This window comes from Oncorhynchus nerka, linkage group LG19 (genome assembly GCF_034236695.1).
Source record: "Oncorhynchus nerka isolate Pitt River linkage group LG19, Oner_Uvic_2.0, whole genome shotgun sequence".
Taxonomy (NCBI): domain Eukaryota; kingdom Metazoa; phylum Chordata; class Actinopteri; order Salmoniformes; family Salmonidae; genus Oncorhynchus; species Oncorhynchus nerka.
The window spans coordinates 48,981,294-48,997,748 of NC_088414.1; the positions used below are offsets into that span (position 1 = coordinate 48,981,294).

Here is a 16,455-nt window from a genome sequence, read left to right on the forward strand (position 1 = left end):
CAAAGTAGATGTCCTAACCGACTTGCCAAAACTATAGTTTGTTAACAAGAAATGTGTGGAGTGGTTGAAAAACGAGTTAATGACTCCAACCTAAGTGTATGTAAACTAGTTTTAATGACTCCAACCTAAGTGTATGTAAACTAGTTTTAATGACTCCAACCTAAGTGTATGTAAACTAGTTTTAATGACTCCAACCTAAGTGTATGTAAACTAGTTTTAATGACTCCAACCTAAGTGTATGTAAACTTCCGACTTCAACTGTACACATCCTCTATGTTATTCAATGTGTTTCTAGAGGCTGTATAACGCTAAAGCCTAAATAAATGTTTCATCAAAACATTACAGTCGTCCTACAATTCCAAATCAAATAGCTAAATAATCATTGCCATGACCATCTTAAAACAATACCATAGGTTAACTTGTTTTAAACCCAGCGATGGGGCCATTAGACCGTAGGAGGTACTAAATGAAGATAATAACAAACACCAACATGGTGTCTCAGAAGGGCGTTGGGCCACCAACTCCCTTAATAATGTACAGCGTGCTAGCTCAGGCTCCCTTAATAATGTACAGCGTGCTAGCTCAGGCTCCCTTAATAATGTCCAGCGTGCTAGCTCAGGCTACCTTAATAATGTACAGCGTGCTAGCTCAGGCTACCTTAATAATGTACAGCGTGCTAGCTCAGGCTCCCTTAATAATGTACTTCATTCTAGCTCAGGCTCCCTTAATAATGTACAGCGTGCTAGCTCAGGCTCCCTTAATAATGTACAGCGTGATAGTTCAGGCTCCCTTAATAATGTACAGCGTGCTAGCTCAGGCTCCCTTAATAATGTACAGCGTGCTAGCTCAGGCTCCCTTAATAATGTACCTCATTCTAGCTCAGGCTCCCTTAATAATGTACTTCATTCTAGCTCAGGCTCCCTTAATAATGTACAGCGTGCTAGCTCAGGCTCCCTTAATGATGTACAGCGTGCTAGCTCAGGCTCCCTTAATAATGTACCTCATTCTAGCTCAGGCTCCCTTAATAATGTACTTCATTCTAGCTCAGGCTCCCTTAATAATGTACAGCGTGCTAGTTCAGGCTCCCTTAATAATGTACTTCATTCTAGCTCAGGCTCCCTTAATAATGTACTTCATTCTAGCTCAGGCTCCCTTAATAATGTACAGCGTGCTAGCTCAGGCTCCCTTAATAATATACAGCGTGCTAGCTCAGGCTCCCTTAATAATGTACAGCGTGCTAGTTCAGGCTCCCTTAATAATGTACTTCATTCTAGCTCAGGCTCCCTTAATAATGTACTTCATTCTAGCTCCCTTAATAATGTACAGCGTGCTAGCTCAGGCTCCCTTAATAATGTACAGTGTGCTAGCTCAGGCTCCCTTAATAATGTACAGTGTGCTAGCTCAGGCTCCCTTAATAATGTACAGCGTGCTAGCTCAGGCTCCCTTAATAATATACAGCGTGCTAGCTCAGGCTCCCTTAATAATGTACAGCGTGCTAGTTCAGGCTCCCTTAATAATGTACTTCATTCTAGCTCAGGCTCCCTTAATAATGTACTTCATTCTAGCTCAGGCTCCCTTAATAATGTACAGCGTGCTAGCTCAGGCTCCCTTAATAATGTACAGTGTGCTAGCTCAGGCTCCCTTAATAATGTACAGTGTGCTAGCTCAGGCTCCCTTAATAATGTACAGTGTGCTAGCTCAGGCTCCCTTAATAATGTACAGCGTGCTAGCTCAGGCTCCCTTACTAATATACAGCGTGCTAGCTCAGGCTCCCTTAATAATGTACAGCGTGCTAGCTCAGACAGACAAACAGACAGAGGTAGTCACAGACAGACAGACGGACAGACAGACAGACAGACAGACAGACAGACAGACAGACAGACAGACAGACAGACAGACAGACAGACAGACAGACAGACAGACAGACAGACACAGACAGACAGACAGACAGACAGACAGACAGACACAGACAGACAGACAGACAGACAGACAGACAGACAGACAGACAGACAGAGGTAGTCACAGACAGACAGACAGACAGACAGACAGACAGACAGACAGACAGACAGACAGACCCATATCTCCTCTATTATCCCATTGGCGAAGAGGCTAATGGAGCTTTGACTCAGCTACGATGTTTACCTGGACTGACTAACACTGGGCTCCACTGGTCTCCACTGTACTGCCGTTTCCAGCCCAGCCATTGTAAGGCATTCTGTCTGGGTGAAACTGAGTCAGAATGGAGCCCTTAGTCCCACTCCCCAGTAGCAACATCAGAACACTGAGACCCTGACACCATTTTCATAAATAGATGTTTTAATTTAAATATTCAACACTACCTGAAAAAGAAAGTGTTTCCAGAAACACTGATAATGCAGTGTAATATAATTATGTATGTAGTCCAAGGGCATTGCTATGTTCAGTTTCATCAGGTTTGATTGACAGACAGCCTCTGTATGTTAGTAATGAGACAAGCCGTTATTAGAGCACCAGGGATAGAAGTGGACTGGGGAGGAAGGGATCACAACCTTAAAATAAACACCTACTGGAGGAGGAGAAGATTTTTTAAAAACTGGAGAAATCTCTCTCTCTCTTTCTCTCTGTTCCCCTCACTCTCAGGTTCTCTTTCCCCATCCATCTCCTTCTCTCCCCTCTTCTCCCTCCCTCCCTGCGCTCCCCTCCCTCCCTCCCTCCCTCCCTCCCTCCCTCCCCTCCCCTCCCCTCCCTGCCCTGCCTTGCCCTCCCCTCCCTCCCTCCCTCCCTCCCTCCCTCCCTCCCTCCCTCCCTCCCTCCACTCTCTTTCTAACTAAATAGTTCTATGAATAGCAGTGTGTAATTTGTAATGGCCTGGAGGCAGAATTCATGAAAAGCGATTTTCCCAGCTATTAGGGAATTTGTCATTTTAGAGAAGGTTATATTTTTAGAAATGGATCAGGGGTGGATTAATAATCCTGTATGAATGGATCAGAGATAGATTAATAACCCTGTATGAATGGATCAGAGATAGATTAATAATCCTGGATGAATGGATCAGAGATAGATTAATAATCCTGTATGAATGGACCAGAGATAGATTAATAATCCTGTATGAATGGATCAGAGATAGATTAATAATCCTGGATGAATGGATCAGAGATAGATTAATAATCCTGTATGAATGGACCAGAGATGGATTAATAATCCTGTATGAAAAGCATCATTATCTATCCACTGCTTCTGCCTTTCCGAAAAGAGAGAGACCACGACTCATCTTCAGAAGGCTAGGCAAGAGGAGCGCTGTACTGTAAGCCTCTGTCAATAGGGGGACACACAAACACGCTAACTCCTCTTGACACAATGACATCCCTGCATCTGTTGAAGGAAACAGTGTTGTGAGATTGTCATGACGGTTTATGTTGTCCCCATACGAAGTCCCTGTGAATTAAAGCAGTAGGATTTACCTGGTGAGAGAAGTTGTCTCTCAGCATCAAGGGAGGATGACAGGGTGGTGATGGTGGTGGTGGTGATGATGATGATGATAGTGGTGATGATGGTGGTGACGGTGACGAAGATGAAGCCAATGCCAGTAACCATGGAAACAGCCTCTGCGATGCAACTGGAGATGTAAATAGATGAAGGTGTAAAAACAAGATGATACAATTAGGAAAAACACACACACTGTGAGTGTGTGAGTGAGTGAGTGTGTGAGTGAGTGTGTGAGTGAGTGAGTGAGTGAGTGAGTGAGTGAGTGAGTGAGTGAGTGAGTGAGTGAGTGTGTGTGTGTGTGTGTGTGTGTGTGTGTGTGTGTGTGTGTGTGAGTGTGAGTGTGAGTGTGAGTGAGTGTGAGTGTGAGTGTGAGTGTGAGTGTGTGTGTGTGTGTGTGTGTGTGTGTGCGTGTGCGCGTATCTCTCTCTCCACTCACCTCCCCACCAGTAGGAACTCCCCAACCAGGTGTCTCCGTCTCATTGCCATCAGTATGCCGCGTACAGTCATCCCCTCGCAGAAGCACGCCACCACCCGAGCCTTGGGCAGGTGTCCTCTCAGCTTCTCCAGCAGCTTGTCAAAGTTGTGCTCCCCTGCGTTGCTGTAGATCTTATCCGAGTGAGCGATACAGATCCCCTCTCTAGCTGCCAGTTCCTTAAAGGCTTCCATACCACTCTCGCCATAGTTACCTATAGACAGAGACATTCACAACAGAAACATTATAGACATTCATATGTTATAGTATGTGGGTGGGTAGTGTAGTGTCAGACAAAACACACTATGTAGGAGACACTCCGTCCCTTAGGAGGCAACATCAACTGAGTCCATGTGCTGTGCTGCCAAGCCTTGATAATGGCATCAGGTATCAAACTGACCAAAGCACCTGCTGATGTTTGGTTTGGGATCTTTCGTTTTGGGGCCTGTTGCGTTATCTCTGGGGAGAAGTTTTCTTGGTATATATCCACTACCGGTAAAAAAGTTTTGTCTACTCATTCCAAGGGTTCTTCTTTATGTTTTACATTGTAGAATAATAGTGAAGACATCAAAACTATAAAATAACACATATGGAATCATGTAGTAACCAGAACAGTGTTAAACAAATCAAAATATATTTTATATTTGAGATTCTTCAAAGTAGCCACACTTTGCCGTGATGACAGCTTTGCACACGCTTGGCATTCTCTCAACCAGCTTCATGAGGTAGACAACTGGAATGCATTTCAAATAACAGGTGTGCCTTGGTAAACGTTAACTTGTGGAATTTCATTCCTTCTCACTGCGTTCAGTTGTGTTGTGACCAGGTAGGGGTGGTATACAAAAGATAACCCTATTTGGTAAAAGACCCAGTCCATATTATGGCAAGAACAGCTCATATACGGTTACAGACCATGTAGCTAGGACCCCTAGACAGTCAGGTTACAGACCATGTAGCTAGGACCCCTAGACAGTCAGGTTACAGACCATGTAACTAGGACCCCTAGACAGTCAGGTTACAGACCATGTAGCTAGGACCCCTAGACAGTCAGGTTACAGACCATGTAACTAGGACCCCTAGACAGTCAGGTTACAGACCATGTAACTAGGACCCCTAGACAGTCGGGTTACAGACCATGTAGCTAGGACCCCTAGACAGTCAAGTTACAGACCATGTAGCTAGGACCCCTAGACATGAGTCAGGTTACAGACCATGTAGCTAGGACCCTAGACAGTCAAGTTACAGACCATGTAGCTAGGACCCCTAGACAGTCAGGTTACAGACCATGTAGCTAGGACCCCTAGACAGTCAGGTTACAGACCATGTAGCTAGGACCCCTAGACAGTCAGGTTACAGACCATGTAGCTAGGACCCCTAGACAGTCAGGTTACAGACCATGTAGCTAGGACCCTAGACAGTCAGGTTACAGACCATGTAGCTAGGACCCCTAGACAGTCAGGTTACAGACCATGTAGCTAGGACCCCTAGACAGTCAGGTTACAGACCATGTAGCTAGGCCCCCTAGACAGTCAGGTTACAAAACATGTAGCTAGGACCCCTAGACAGTCAGGTTACAGACCATGTAGCTAGGACCCCTAGACATAATGATTCAGGTTACAGACCATGTAGCTAGGACCCCTAGACAGTCAGGTTACAGACCATGTAGCTAGGCCCCCTAGACAGTCAGGTTACAGACCATGTAGCTAGGACCCCTAGACAGTTAGGTTACAGACCATGTAGTTAGGACCCCTAGACAGTCAGGGTACAGACCATGTAGCTAGGACCCCTAGACAGTCAGGTTACAGACCATGTAGCTAGGACCCCTAGACATAATGAGTCAGGTTACAGACCATGAAGCTAGGACCCCTAGACAGTCAGGTTACAGACCATGTAGCTAGGACCCCTAGACAGTCAGGTTACAGACCATGTAGCTAGGCCCCCTAGACAGTCAGGGTACAGACCATGTAGCTAGGACCCCTAGACAGTCAGGTTACAGACCATGTAGCTAGGACCCCTAGACATGAGTCAGGTTACAGACCGTGTAGCTAGGACCCCTAGACATGAGTCAGGTTACAGACCATGTAGCTAGGACCTCTAGACAGTCAGGTTACAGACCATGTAGCTAGGACCCCTAGACAGTCAGGTTACAGACCATGTATCTAGGACCCCTAGACAGTCAAGTTACAGACCATGTAGCTAGGACCCTAGACAGTCAGGTTACAGACCATGTAGCTAGGACCCCTAGACAGTCAGGTTACAGACCATGTAGCTAGGACCCCTAGACAGTCAGGTTACAGACCATGTAGCTAGGCCCCCTAGACAGTCAGGTTACAGACCATGTAGCTAGTACCCCTAGACAGTCAGGTTACAGACCATGTAGCTAGGACCCCTAGACAGTCAGGTTACAGACCATGTAGCTAGGCCCCCTAGACAGTCAGGTTACAGACCATGTAGCTAGGACCCCTAGACAGTCAGGTTACAGACCATGTAGCTAGGACCCTAGACAGTCAGGTTACAGACCATGTAGCTAGGCCCCCTAGACAGTCAGGGTACAGACCATGTAGCTAGGACCCCTAGACAGTCAGGTTACAGACCATGTAGCTAGGACCCCTAGACATGAGTCAGGTTACAGACCGTGTAGCTAGGCCCCCTAGACAGTCAGGTTACAGACCATGTAGCTAGGACCCCTAGACAGTCAGGTTACAGACCATGTAGCTAGGACCCCTAGACAGTCAGGTTACAGACCATGTAGCTAGGCCCCCTAGACAGTCAGGGTACAGACCATGTAGCTAGGACCCCTAGACAGTCAGGTTACAGACCATGTAGCTAGGACCCCTAGACATGAGTCAGGTTACAGACCGTGTAGCTAGGACCCCTAGACATGAGTCAGGTTACAGACCATGTAGCTAGGACCTCTAGACAGTCAGGTTACAGACCATGTAGCTAGGACCCTAGACAGTCAGGTTACAGACCATGTAGCTAGGACCTCTAGACAGTCAGGTTACAGACCATGTATCTAGGACCCCTAGACAGTCAAGTTACAGACCATGTAGCTAGGACCCTAGACAGTCAGGTTACAGACCATGTAGCTAGGACCCCTAGACAGTCAGGTTACAGACCATGTAGCTAGGACCCCTAGACAGTCAGGTTACAGACCATGTAGCTAGGCCCCCTAGACAGTCAGGTTACAGACCATGTAGCTAGGACCCCTAGACAGTCAGGTTACAGACCATGTAGCTAGGCCCCCTAGACAGTCAGGGTACATACCATGTAGCTAGGACCCCTAGACAGTCAGGTTACAGACCATGTAGCTAGGACCCCTAGACATGAGTCAGGTTACAGACCGTGTAGCTAGGACCCCTAGACATGAGTCAGGTTACAGACCATGTAGCTAGGACCTCTAGACAGTCAGGTTACAGACCATGTAGCTAGGACCCCTAGACAGTCAGGTTACAGACAATGTAGCTAGGACCTCTAGACAGTCAGGTTACAGACCATGTATCTAGGACCCCTAGACAGTCAAGTTACAGACCATGTAGCTAGGACCCTAGACAGTCAGGTTACAGACCATGTAGCTAGGCCCCCTAGACAGTCAGGTTACAAAACATGTAGCTAGGACCCCTAGACAGTCAGGTTACAGACCATGTAGCTAGGACCCCTAGACATAATGATTCAGGTTACAGACCATGTAGCTAGGACCCCTAGACAGTCAGGTTACAGACCATGTAGCTAGGACCCTAGACAGTCAGGTTACAGACCATGTAGCTAGGACCCCTAGACAGTCAGGTTACAGACCATGTAGCTAGGACCCCTAGACATAATGATTCAGGTTACAGACCATGTAGCTAGGACCCCTAGACAGTCAGGTTACAGACCATGTAGCTAGGCCCCCTAGACAGTCAGGTTACAGACCATGTAGCTAGGACCCCTAGACAGTCAGGTTACAGACCATGTAGCTAGGACCCCTAGACAGTCAGGGTACAGACCATGTAGCTAGGACCCCTAGACAGTCAGGTTACAGACCATGTAGCTAGGACCCCTAGACATAATGAGTCAGGTTACAGACCATGTAGCTAGGACCCCTAGACAGTCAGGTTACAGACCATGTAGCTAGGACCCCTAGACAGTCAGGTTACAGACCATGTAGCTAGGCCCCCTAGACAGTCAGGGTACAGACCATGTAGCTAGGACCCCTAGACAGTCAGGTTACAGACCATGTAGCTAGGACCCCTAGACATGAGTCAGGTTACAGACCGTGTAGCTAGGACCCCTAGACAGTCAGGTTACAGACCATGTAGCTAGGACCCCTAGACAGTCAGGTTACAGACCATGTAGCTAGGCCCCCTAGACAGTCAGGTTACAGACCATGTAGCTAGTACCCCTAGACAGTCAGGTTACAGACCATGTAGCTAGGACCCCTAGACAGTCAGGTTACAGACCATGTAGCTAGGCCCCCTAGACAGTCAGGTTACAGACCATGTAGCTAGGACCCCTAGACAGTCAGGTTACAGACCATGTAGCTAGGACCCCTAGACAGTCAGGTTACAGACCATGTAGCTAGGCCCCCTAGACAGTCAGGGTACAGACCATGTAGCTAGGACCCCTAGACAGTCAGGTTACAGACCATGTAGCTAGGACCCCTAGACATGAGTCAGGTTACAGACCGTGTAGCTAGGACCCCTAGACATGAGTCAGGTTACAGACCATGTAGCTAGGCCCTCTAGACAGTCAGGTTACAGACCATGTAGCTAGGACCCCTAGACAGTCAGGTTACAGACCATGTAGCTAGGACCTCTAGACAGTCAGGTTACAGACCATGTATCTAGGACCCCTAGACAGTCAAGTTACAGACCATGTAGCTAGGACCCTAGACAGTCAGGTTACAGACCATGTAGCTAGGACCCCTAGACAGTCAGGTTACAGACCATGTAGCTAGTACCCCTAGACAGTCAGGTTACAGACCATGTAGCTAGGCCCCCTAGACAGTCAGGTTACAGACCATGTAGCTAGGACCCCTAGACAGTCAGGTTACAGACCATGTAGCTAGGACCCCTAGACATGAGTCAGGTTACAGACCGTGTAGCTAGGACCCCTAGACAGTCAGGTTACAGACCATGTAGCTAGGACCCCTAGACAGTCAGGTTACAGACCATGTAGCTAGGCCCCCTAGACAGTCAGGTTACAGACCATGTAGCTAGTACCCCTAGACAGTCAGGTTACAGACCATGTAGCTAGGACCCCTAGACAGTCAGGTTACAGACCATGTAGCTAGGCCCCCTAGACAGTCAGGTTACAGACCATGTAGCTAGGACCCCTAGACAGTCAGGTTACAGACCATGTATCTAGGACCCCTAGACAGTCAAGTTACAGACCATGTAGCTAGGACCCTAGACAGTCAGGTTACAGACCATGTAGCTAGGACCCCTAGACAGTCAGGTTACAGACCATGTAGCTAGGACCCTAGACAGTCAGGTTACAGACCATGTAGCTAGGCCCCTAGACAGTCAGGTTACAGACCATGTAGCTAGGACCCCTAGACAGTCAGGTTACAGACCATGTAGCTAGGACCCCTAGACAGTCAGGTTACAGACCATGTAGCTAGGCCCCCTAGACAGTCAGGTTACAGACCATGTAGCTAGGACCCCTAGACAGTCAGGTTACAGACCATGTAGCTAGGACCCCTAGACAGTCAGGTTACAGACCATGTAGCTAGGCCCCTAGACAGTCAGGGTACAGACCATGTAGCTAGGACCCCTAGACAGTCAGGTTACAGACCATGTAGCTAGGACCCTAGACATGAGTCAGGTTACAGACCGTGTAGCTAGGCCCCTAGACAGTCAGGTTACAGACCATGTAGCTAGGACCCCTAGACAGTCAGGTTACAGACCATGTAGCTAGGACCCCTAGACAGTCAGGTTACAGACCATGTAGCTAGGCCCCTAGACAGTCAGGTTACAGACCATGTAGCTAGGAACCCTAGACAGTCAGGTTACAGACCATGTAGCTAGGACCCCTAGACATGAGTCAGGTTACAGACCGTGTAGCTAGGACCCCTAGACATGAGTCAGGTTACAGACCATGTAGCTAGGACCTCTAGACAGTCAGGTTACAGACCATGTAGCTAGGACCCTAGACAGTCAGGTTACAGACCATGTAGCTAGGACCCCTAGACAGTCAGGTTACAGACCATGTATCTAGGACCCCTAGACAGTCAGTTACAGACCATGTAGCTAGGACCCTAGACAGTCAGGTTACAGACCATGTAGCTAGGACCCCTAGACAGTCAGGTTACAGACCATGTAGCTAGGACCCCTAGACAGTCAGGTTACAGACCATGTAGCTAGGCCCCCTAGACAGTCAGGTTACAGACCATGTAGCTAGGACCCCTAGACAGTCAGGTTACAGACCATGTAGCTAGGACCCCTAGACAGTCAGGTTACAGACCATGTAGCTAGGACCCCTAGACAGTCAGGTTACAGACCATGTAGCTAGGACCCCTAGACATGAGTCAGGTTACAGACCATGTAGCTAGGACCCCTAGACATGAGTCAGGTTACAGACCATGTAGCTAGGACCCCTAGACAGTCAGGTTACAGACCATGTAGCTAGGACCCCTAGACAGTCAGGTTACAGACCATGTAGCTAGGACCCCTAGACAGTCAGGTTACAGACCATGTAGCTAGGACCCCTAGACAGTCAGGTTACAGACCATGTAGCTAGGACCCTAGACAGTCAGGTTACAGACCATGTAGCTAGGACCCCTAGACAGTCAGGTTACAGAACATGTAGCTAGGACCCCTAGACAGTCAGGTTACAGACCATGTAGCTAGGACCCCTAGACATAATGATTCAGGTTACAGACCATGTAGCTAGGACCCCTAGACAGTCAGGTTACAGACCATGTAGCTAGGACCCTAGACAGTCAGGTTACAGACCATGTAGCTAGGACCCCTAGACAGTCAGGTTACAGACCATGTAGCTAGGACCCCTAGACATAATGATTCAGGTTACAGACCATGTAGCTAGGACCCCTAGACAGTCAGGTTACAGACCATGTAGCTAGGCCCCCTAGACAGTCAGGTTACAGACCATGTAGCTAGGACCCCTAGACAGTCAGGTTACAGACCATGTAGCTAGGACCCCTAGACAGTCAGGTTACAGACCATGTAGCTAGGACCCCTAGACAGTCAGGTTACAGACCATGTAGCTAGGACCCCTAGACATAATGAGTCAGGTTACAGACCATGTAGCTAGGACCCCTAGACAGTCAGGTTACAGACCATGTAGCTAGGACCCCTAGACAGTCAGGTTACAGACCATGTAGCTAGGCCCCCTAGACAGTCAGGGTACAGACCATGTAGCTAGGACCCCTAGACAGTCAGGTTACAGACCATGTAGCTAGGACCCCTAGACATGAGTCAGGTTACAGACCATGTAGCTAGGACCCCTAGACAGTCAGGTTACATACCATGTAGCTAGGACCCCTAGACAGTCAGGTTACAGACCATGTAGCTAGGCCCCTAGACAGTCAGGTTACAGACCATGTAGCTAGGACCCCTAGACAGTCAGGTTACAGACCATGTAGCTAGGACCCCTAGACAGTCAGGTTACAGACCATGTAGCTAGGCCCCTAGACAGTCAGGTTACAGACCATGTAGCTAGGACCCCTAGACAGTCAGGTTACAGACCATGTAGCTAGGACCCCTAGACAGTCAGGTTACAGACCATGTAGCTAGGCCCCCTAGACAGTCAGGGTACAGACCATGTAGCTAGGACCCCTAGACAGTCAGGTTACAGACCATGTAGCTAGGACCCCTAGACATGAGTCAGGTTACAGACCGTGTAGCTAGGACCCCTAGACATGAGTCAGGTTACAGACCATGTAGCTAGGACGCCTAGACAGTCAGGTTACAGACCATGTAGCTAGGACCCCTAGACAGTCAGGTTACAGACCATGTAGCTAGGACCTCTAGACAGTCAGGTTACAGACCATGTATCTAGGACCCCTAGACAGTCAAGTTACAGACCATGTAGCTAGGACCCTAGACAGTCAGGTTACAGACCATGTAGCTAGGACCCCTAGACAGTCAGGTTACAGACCATGTAGCTAGGACCCCTAGACAGTCAGGTTACAGACCATGTAGCTAGGCCCCCTAGACAGTCAGGTTACAGACCATGTAGCTAGGACCCCTAGACAGTCAGGTTACAGACCATGTAGCTAGGCCCCCTAGACAGTCAGGGTACAGACCATGTAGCTAGGACCCCTAGACAGTCAGGTTACAGACCATGTAGCTAGGACACCTAGACATGAGTCAGGTTACAGACCGTGTAGCTAGGACCCCTAGACATGAGTCAGGTTACAGACCATGTAGCTAGGACCTCTAGACAGTCAGGTTACAGACCATGTAGCTAGGACCCCTAGACAGTCAGGTTACAGACCATGTAGCTAGGACCCCTAGACAGTCAGGTTACAGACCATGTAGCTAGGACCCCTAGACAGTCAGGTTACAGACCATGTAGCTAGGACCCCTAGACAGTCAGGTTACAGACCATGTAGCTAGGACCCCTAGACAGTCAGGTTACAGACCATGTAGCTAGGACCCCTAGACAGTCAGGTTACAGACCATGTAGCTAGGACCCCTAGACAGTCAGGTTACAGACCATGTAGCTAGGACCCCTAGACATGAGTCAGGTTACAGACCATGTAGCTAGGACCCTAGACAGTCAGGTTACAGACCATGTATCTAGGACCCCTAGACAGTCAAGTTACAGACCCTGTAGCTAGGACCCTAGACAGTCAGGTTACAGACCATGTAGCTAGGACCCCTAGACAGTCAGGTTACAGACCATGTAGCTAGGACCACTAGACATGAGTCAGGTTACAGACCATGTAGCTAGGACCCCTAGACAGTCAGGTTACAGACCATGTAGCTAGGACCCCTAGACAGTCAGGTTACAGACCATGTAGCTAGGACCCCTAGACATAATGAGTCAGGTTACAGAACATGTAGCTAGGACCCTAGACAGTCAGGTTACAGACCATGTAGCTAGGACCCCTAGACAGTCAGGAAACAGACCATGTAACTAGGACCCCTAGACATAAAGAGTCAGGTTACAGACCATGTAACTAGGATCCCTAGAGAGTCAGGTTACAGACCATGTAGCTAGGACCCCTAGACAGTCAGGTTACAGACCATGTAACTAGGACCCCTAGACATAATGATTCAGGTTACAGACCATGTAGCTAGGACCCCTAGACAGTCAGGTTACAGACCATGTAGCTAGGACCCCTAGACAGTCAGGTTACAGACCATGTAGCTAGGACCCCTAGACATAATGAGTCAGGTTACAGACCATGTAGCTAGGACCCCTAGACAGTCAGGTTACAGACCATGTAGCTAGGACCCCTAGACAGTCAGGTTACAGACCATGTAGCTAGGCCCCCTAGACAGTCAGGTTACAGACCATGTAGCTAGGACCCCTAGACATGAGTCAGGTTACAGACCATGTAGCTAGGACCCCTAGACAGTCAGGTTACAGACCATGTAGCTAGGCCCCCTAGACAGTCAGGTTACAGACCATGTAGCTAGTACCCCTAGACAGTCAGGTTACAGACCATGTAGCTAGGACCCCTAGACAGTCAGGTTACAGACCATGTAGCTAGGCCCCCTAGACAGTCAGGTTACAGACCATGTAGCTAGGACCCCTAGACAGTCAGGTTACAGACCATGTAGCTAGGCCCCCTAGACAGTCAGGGTACAGACCATGTAGCTAGGACCCCTAGACAGTCAGGTTACAGACCATGTAGCTAGGACCCTAGACATGAGTCAGGTTACAGACCGTGTAGCTAGGACCCCTAGACATGAGTCAGGTTACAGACCATGTAGCTAGGACGCCTAGACAGTCAGGTTACAGACCATGTAGCTAGGACCCCTAGACAGTCAGGTTACAGACCATGTAGCTAGGACCTCTAGACAGTCAGGTTACAGACCATGTATCTAGGACCCCTAGACAGTCAAGTTACAGACCATGTAGCTAGGACCCCTAGACAGTCAGGTTACAGACCATGTAGCTAGGACCCCTAGACAGTCAGGTTACAGACCATGTAGCTAGGACCCCTAGACAGTCAGGTTACAGACCATGTAGCTAGGCCCCCTAGACAGTCAGGTTACAGACCATGTAGCTAGTACCCCTAGACAGTCAGGTTACAGACCATGTAGCTAGTACCCCTAGACAGTCAGGTTACAGACCATGTAGCTAGGACCCCTAGACATAATGAGTCATGTTACAGACCATGTAGCTAGGAACCCTAGACAGTCAGGTTACAGACCATGTAGCTAGGACCCCTAGACAGTCAGGTTATAGACCATGTAGCTAGGACCCCTAAACACAAGTCAGGTTACAGACCATGTAACTAGGACCCCTAGACAGTCAGGTTACAGACCATGTAGCTAGGACCCCTAGACAGTCAGGTTACAGACCATGTAGCTACGACCTCTAGACAGTCAGGTTACAGACCATGTAGCTAGGACCCCTAGACAGTCAGGTTACAGACCATGTAGCTAGGACCCCTAGACAGTCAGGTTACAGACCATGTAGCTAGGACCCCTAGACAGTCAGGTTACAGACCATGTAGCTAGGACCCCTAGACATGAGTCAGGTTACAGACCATGTAGCTAGGACCCCTAGACAGTCAGTCAGGTTACAGACATAATGTAGCTAGGACCCTAGACAGTCAGGTTACAGACCATGTAGCTAGGACCCCTAGACAGTCAGGTTACAGACCATGTATCTAGGACCCCTAGACAGTCAAGTTACAGACCCTGTAGCTAGGACCCTAGACAGTCAGGTTACAGACCATGTAGCTAGGACCCCTAGACAGTCAGGTTACAGACCATGTAACTAGGACCCTAGACATGTCAGGTTACAGACCATGTAGCTAGGACCCCTAGACAGTCAGGTTACAGACCATGTAGCTAGGACCCCTAGACAGTCAGGTTACAGACCATGTAGCTAGGACCCCTAGACATAATGAGTCAGGTTACAGACCATGTAGCTAGGACCCCTAGACAGTCAGGTTACAGACCATGTAGCTAGGACCCCTAGACAGTCAGGTTACAGACCATGTAGCTAGGACCCCTAGACATGAGTCAGGTTACAGACCATGTAGCTAGGACCCCTAGACAGTCAGGTTACAGACCATGTAGCTAGGACCCCTAGACAGTCAGGTTACAGACCATGTAGCTAGGACCCCTAGACAGTCAGGTTACAGACCATGTAGCTAGGACCCCTAGACAGTCAGGTTACAGACCATGTTACAGACAGTCAGGTTACAGACCATGTAGCTAGGACCCCTAGACAGTCAGGTTACAGACCATGTAGCTAGGACCCTAGACATAATGAGTCAGGTTACAGACCATGTAGCTAGGACCCTAGACAGTCAGGTTACAGACCATGTAGCTAGGACCCCTAGACAGAATGAGTCAGGTTACAGACCATGTAGCTAGGACCCCTAGACAGTCAGGTTACAGACCATGTAGCTAGGACCCCTAGACAGTCAGGTTACAGACCATGTAGCTAGGACCCCTAGACAGTCAGGTTACAGACCATGTAGCTAGGACCCTAGACAGTCAGGTTACAGACCATGTAGCTAGGACCCTAGACAGTCAGGTTACAGACCATGTAGCTAGGACCCTAGACAGTCAGGTTACAGACCATGTAGCTAGGACCCTAGACAGTCAGGTTACAGACCATGTAGCTAGGACCCTAGACAGTCAGGTTACAGACCATGTAGCTAGGACCCTAGACAGTCAGGTTACAGACCATGTAGCTAGGACCCTAGACAGTCAGGTTACAGACCATGTAGCTAGGACCCCTAGACAGTCAGGTTACAGACCATGTAGCTAGGACCCCTAGACAGTCAGGGTACAGACCATGTAACGAGGACCCCTAGACATAATGATTCAGGTTACAGACCATGTAGCTAGACCCCCTAGACAGTCAGGTTACAGACCATGTAGCTAGGACCTCTAGACATAATGAGTCTATGTAGCTAGGACCCCTAGACATGAGTCAGGTTACAGACCATGTAGCTAGGACCCCTAGACAGTCAGGTTACAGACCATGTAGCTAGGACCCCTAGACAGTCAGGTTACAGACCATGTAGCTAGGCCCCCTAGACAGTCAGGTTACAGACCATGTAGCTAGGACCCTAGACATAATGAGTCAGGTTACAGACCATGTAGTTAGGACCCCTAGACAGTCAGGTTACAGACCATGTAGCTAGGACCCCTAGACAGTCAGGTTACAGACCATGTAGCTAGGACCTCTAGACAGTCAGGTTACAGACCATGTAGCTAGGACCCCTAGACAGTCAGGTTACAGACCATGTAGCTAGGACCCCTAGACAGTCAGGTTACAGACCATGTAGCTAGGACCCTAGACATAATGAGTCAGGTTACAGACCATGTAGCTAGGACCCCTAGACAGTCAGGTTACAGACCATGTAGCTAGGACCC

General features: G+C 48.7%; 1 protein-coding gene across 1 annotated transcript in view; it reads right to left on the reverse strand.

Moving 5' to 3' along the window:
- LOC115125098 (metabotropic glutamate receptor 5-like) overlaps positions 1–16,455 on the reverse strand; it is a 113,012-nt gene that overhangs the window by 55,975 nt on the left and 40,582 nt on the right. The window contains exon 5 of the mRNA XM_065005008.1: positions 3,902–4,151. Within this exon, the coding sequence (XP_064861080.1) occupies positions 3,902–4,151 (250 nt within the window). The remainder of the gene's footprint in view (positions 1–3,901; positions 4,152–16,455) is intronic.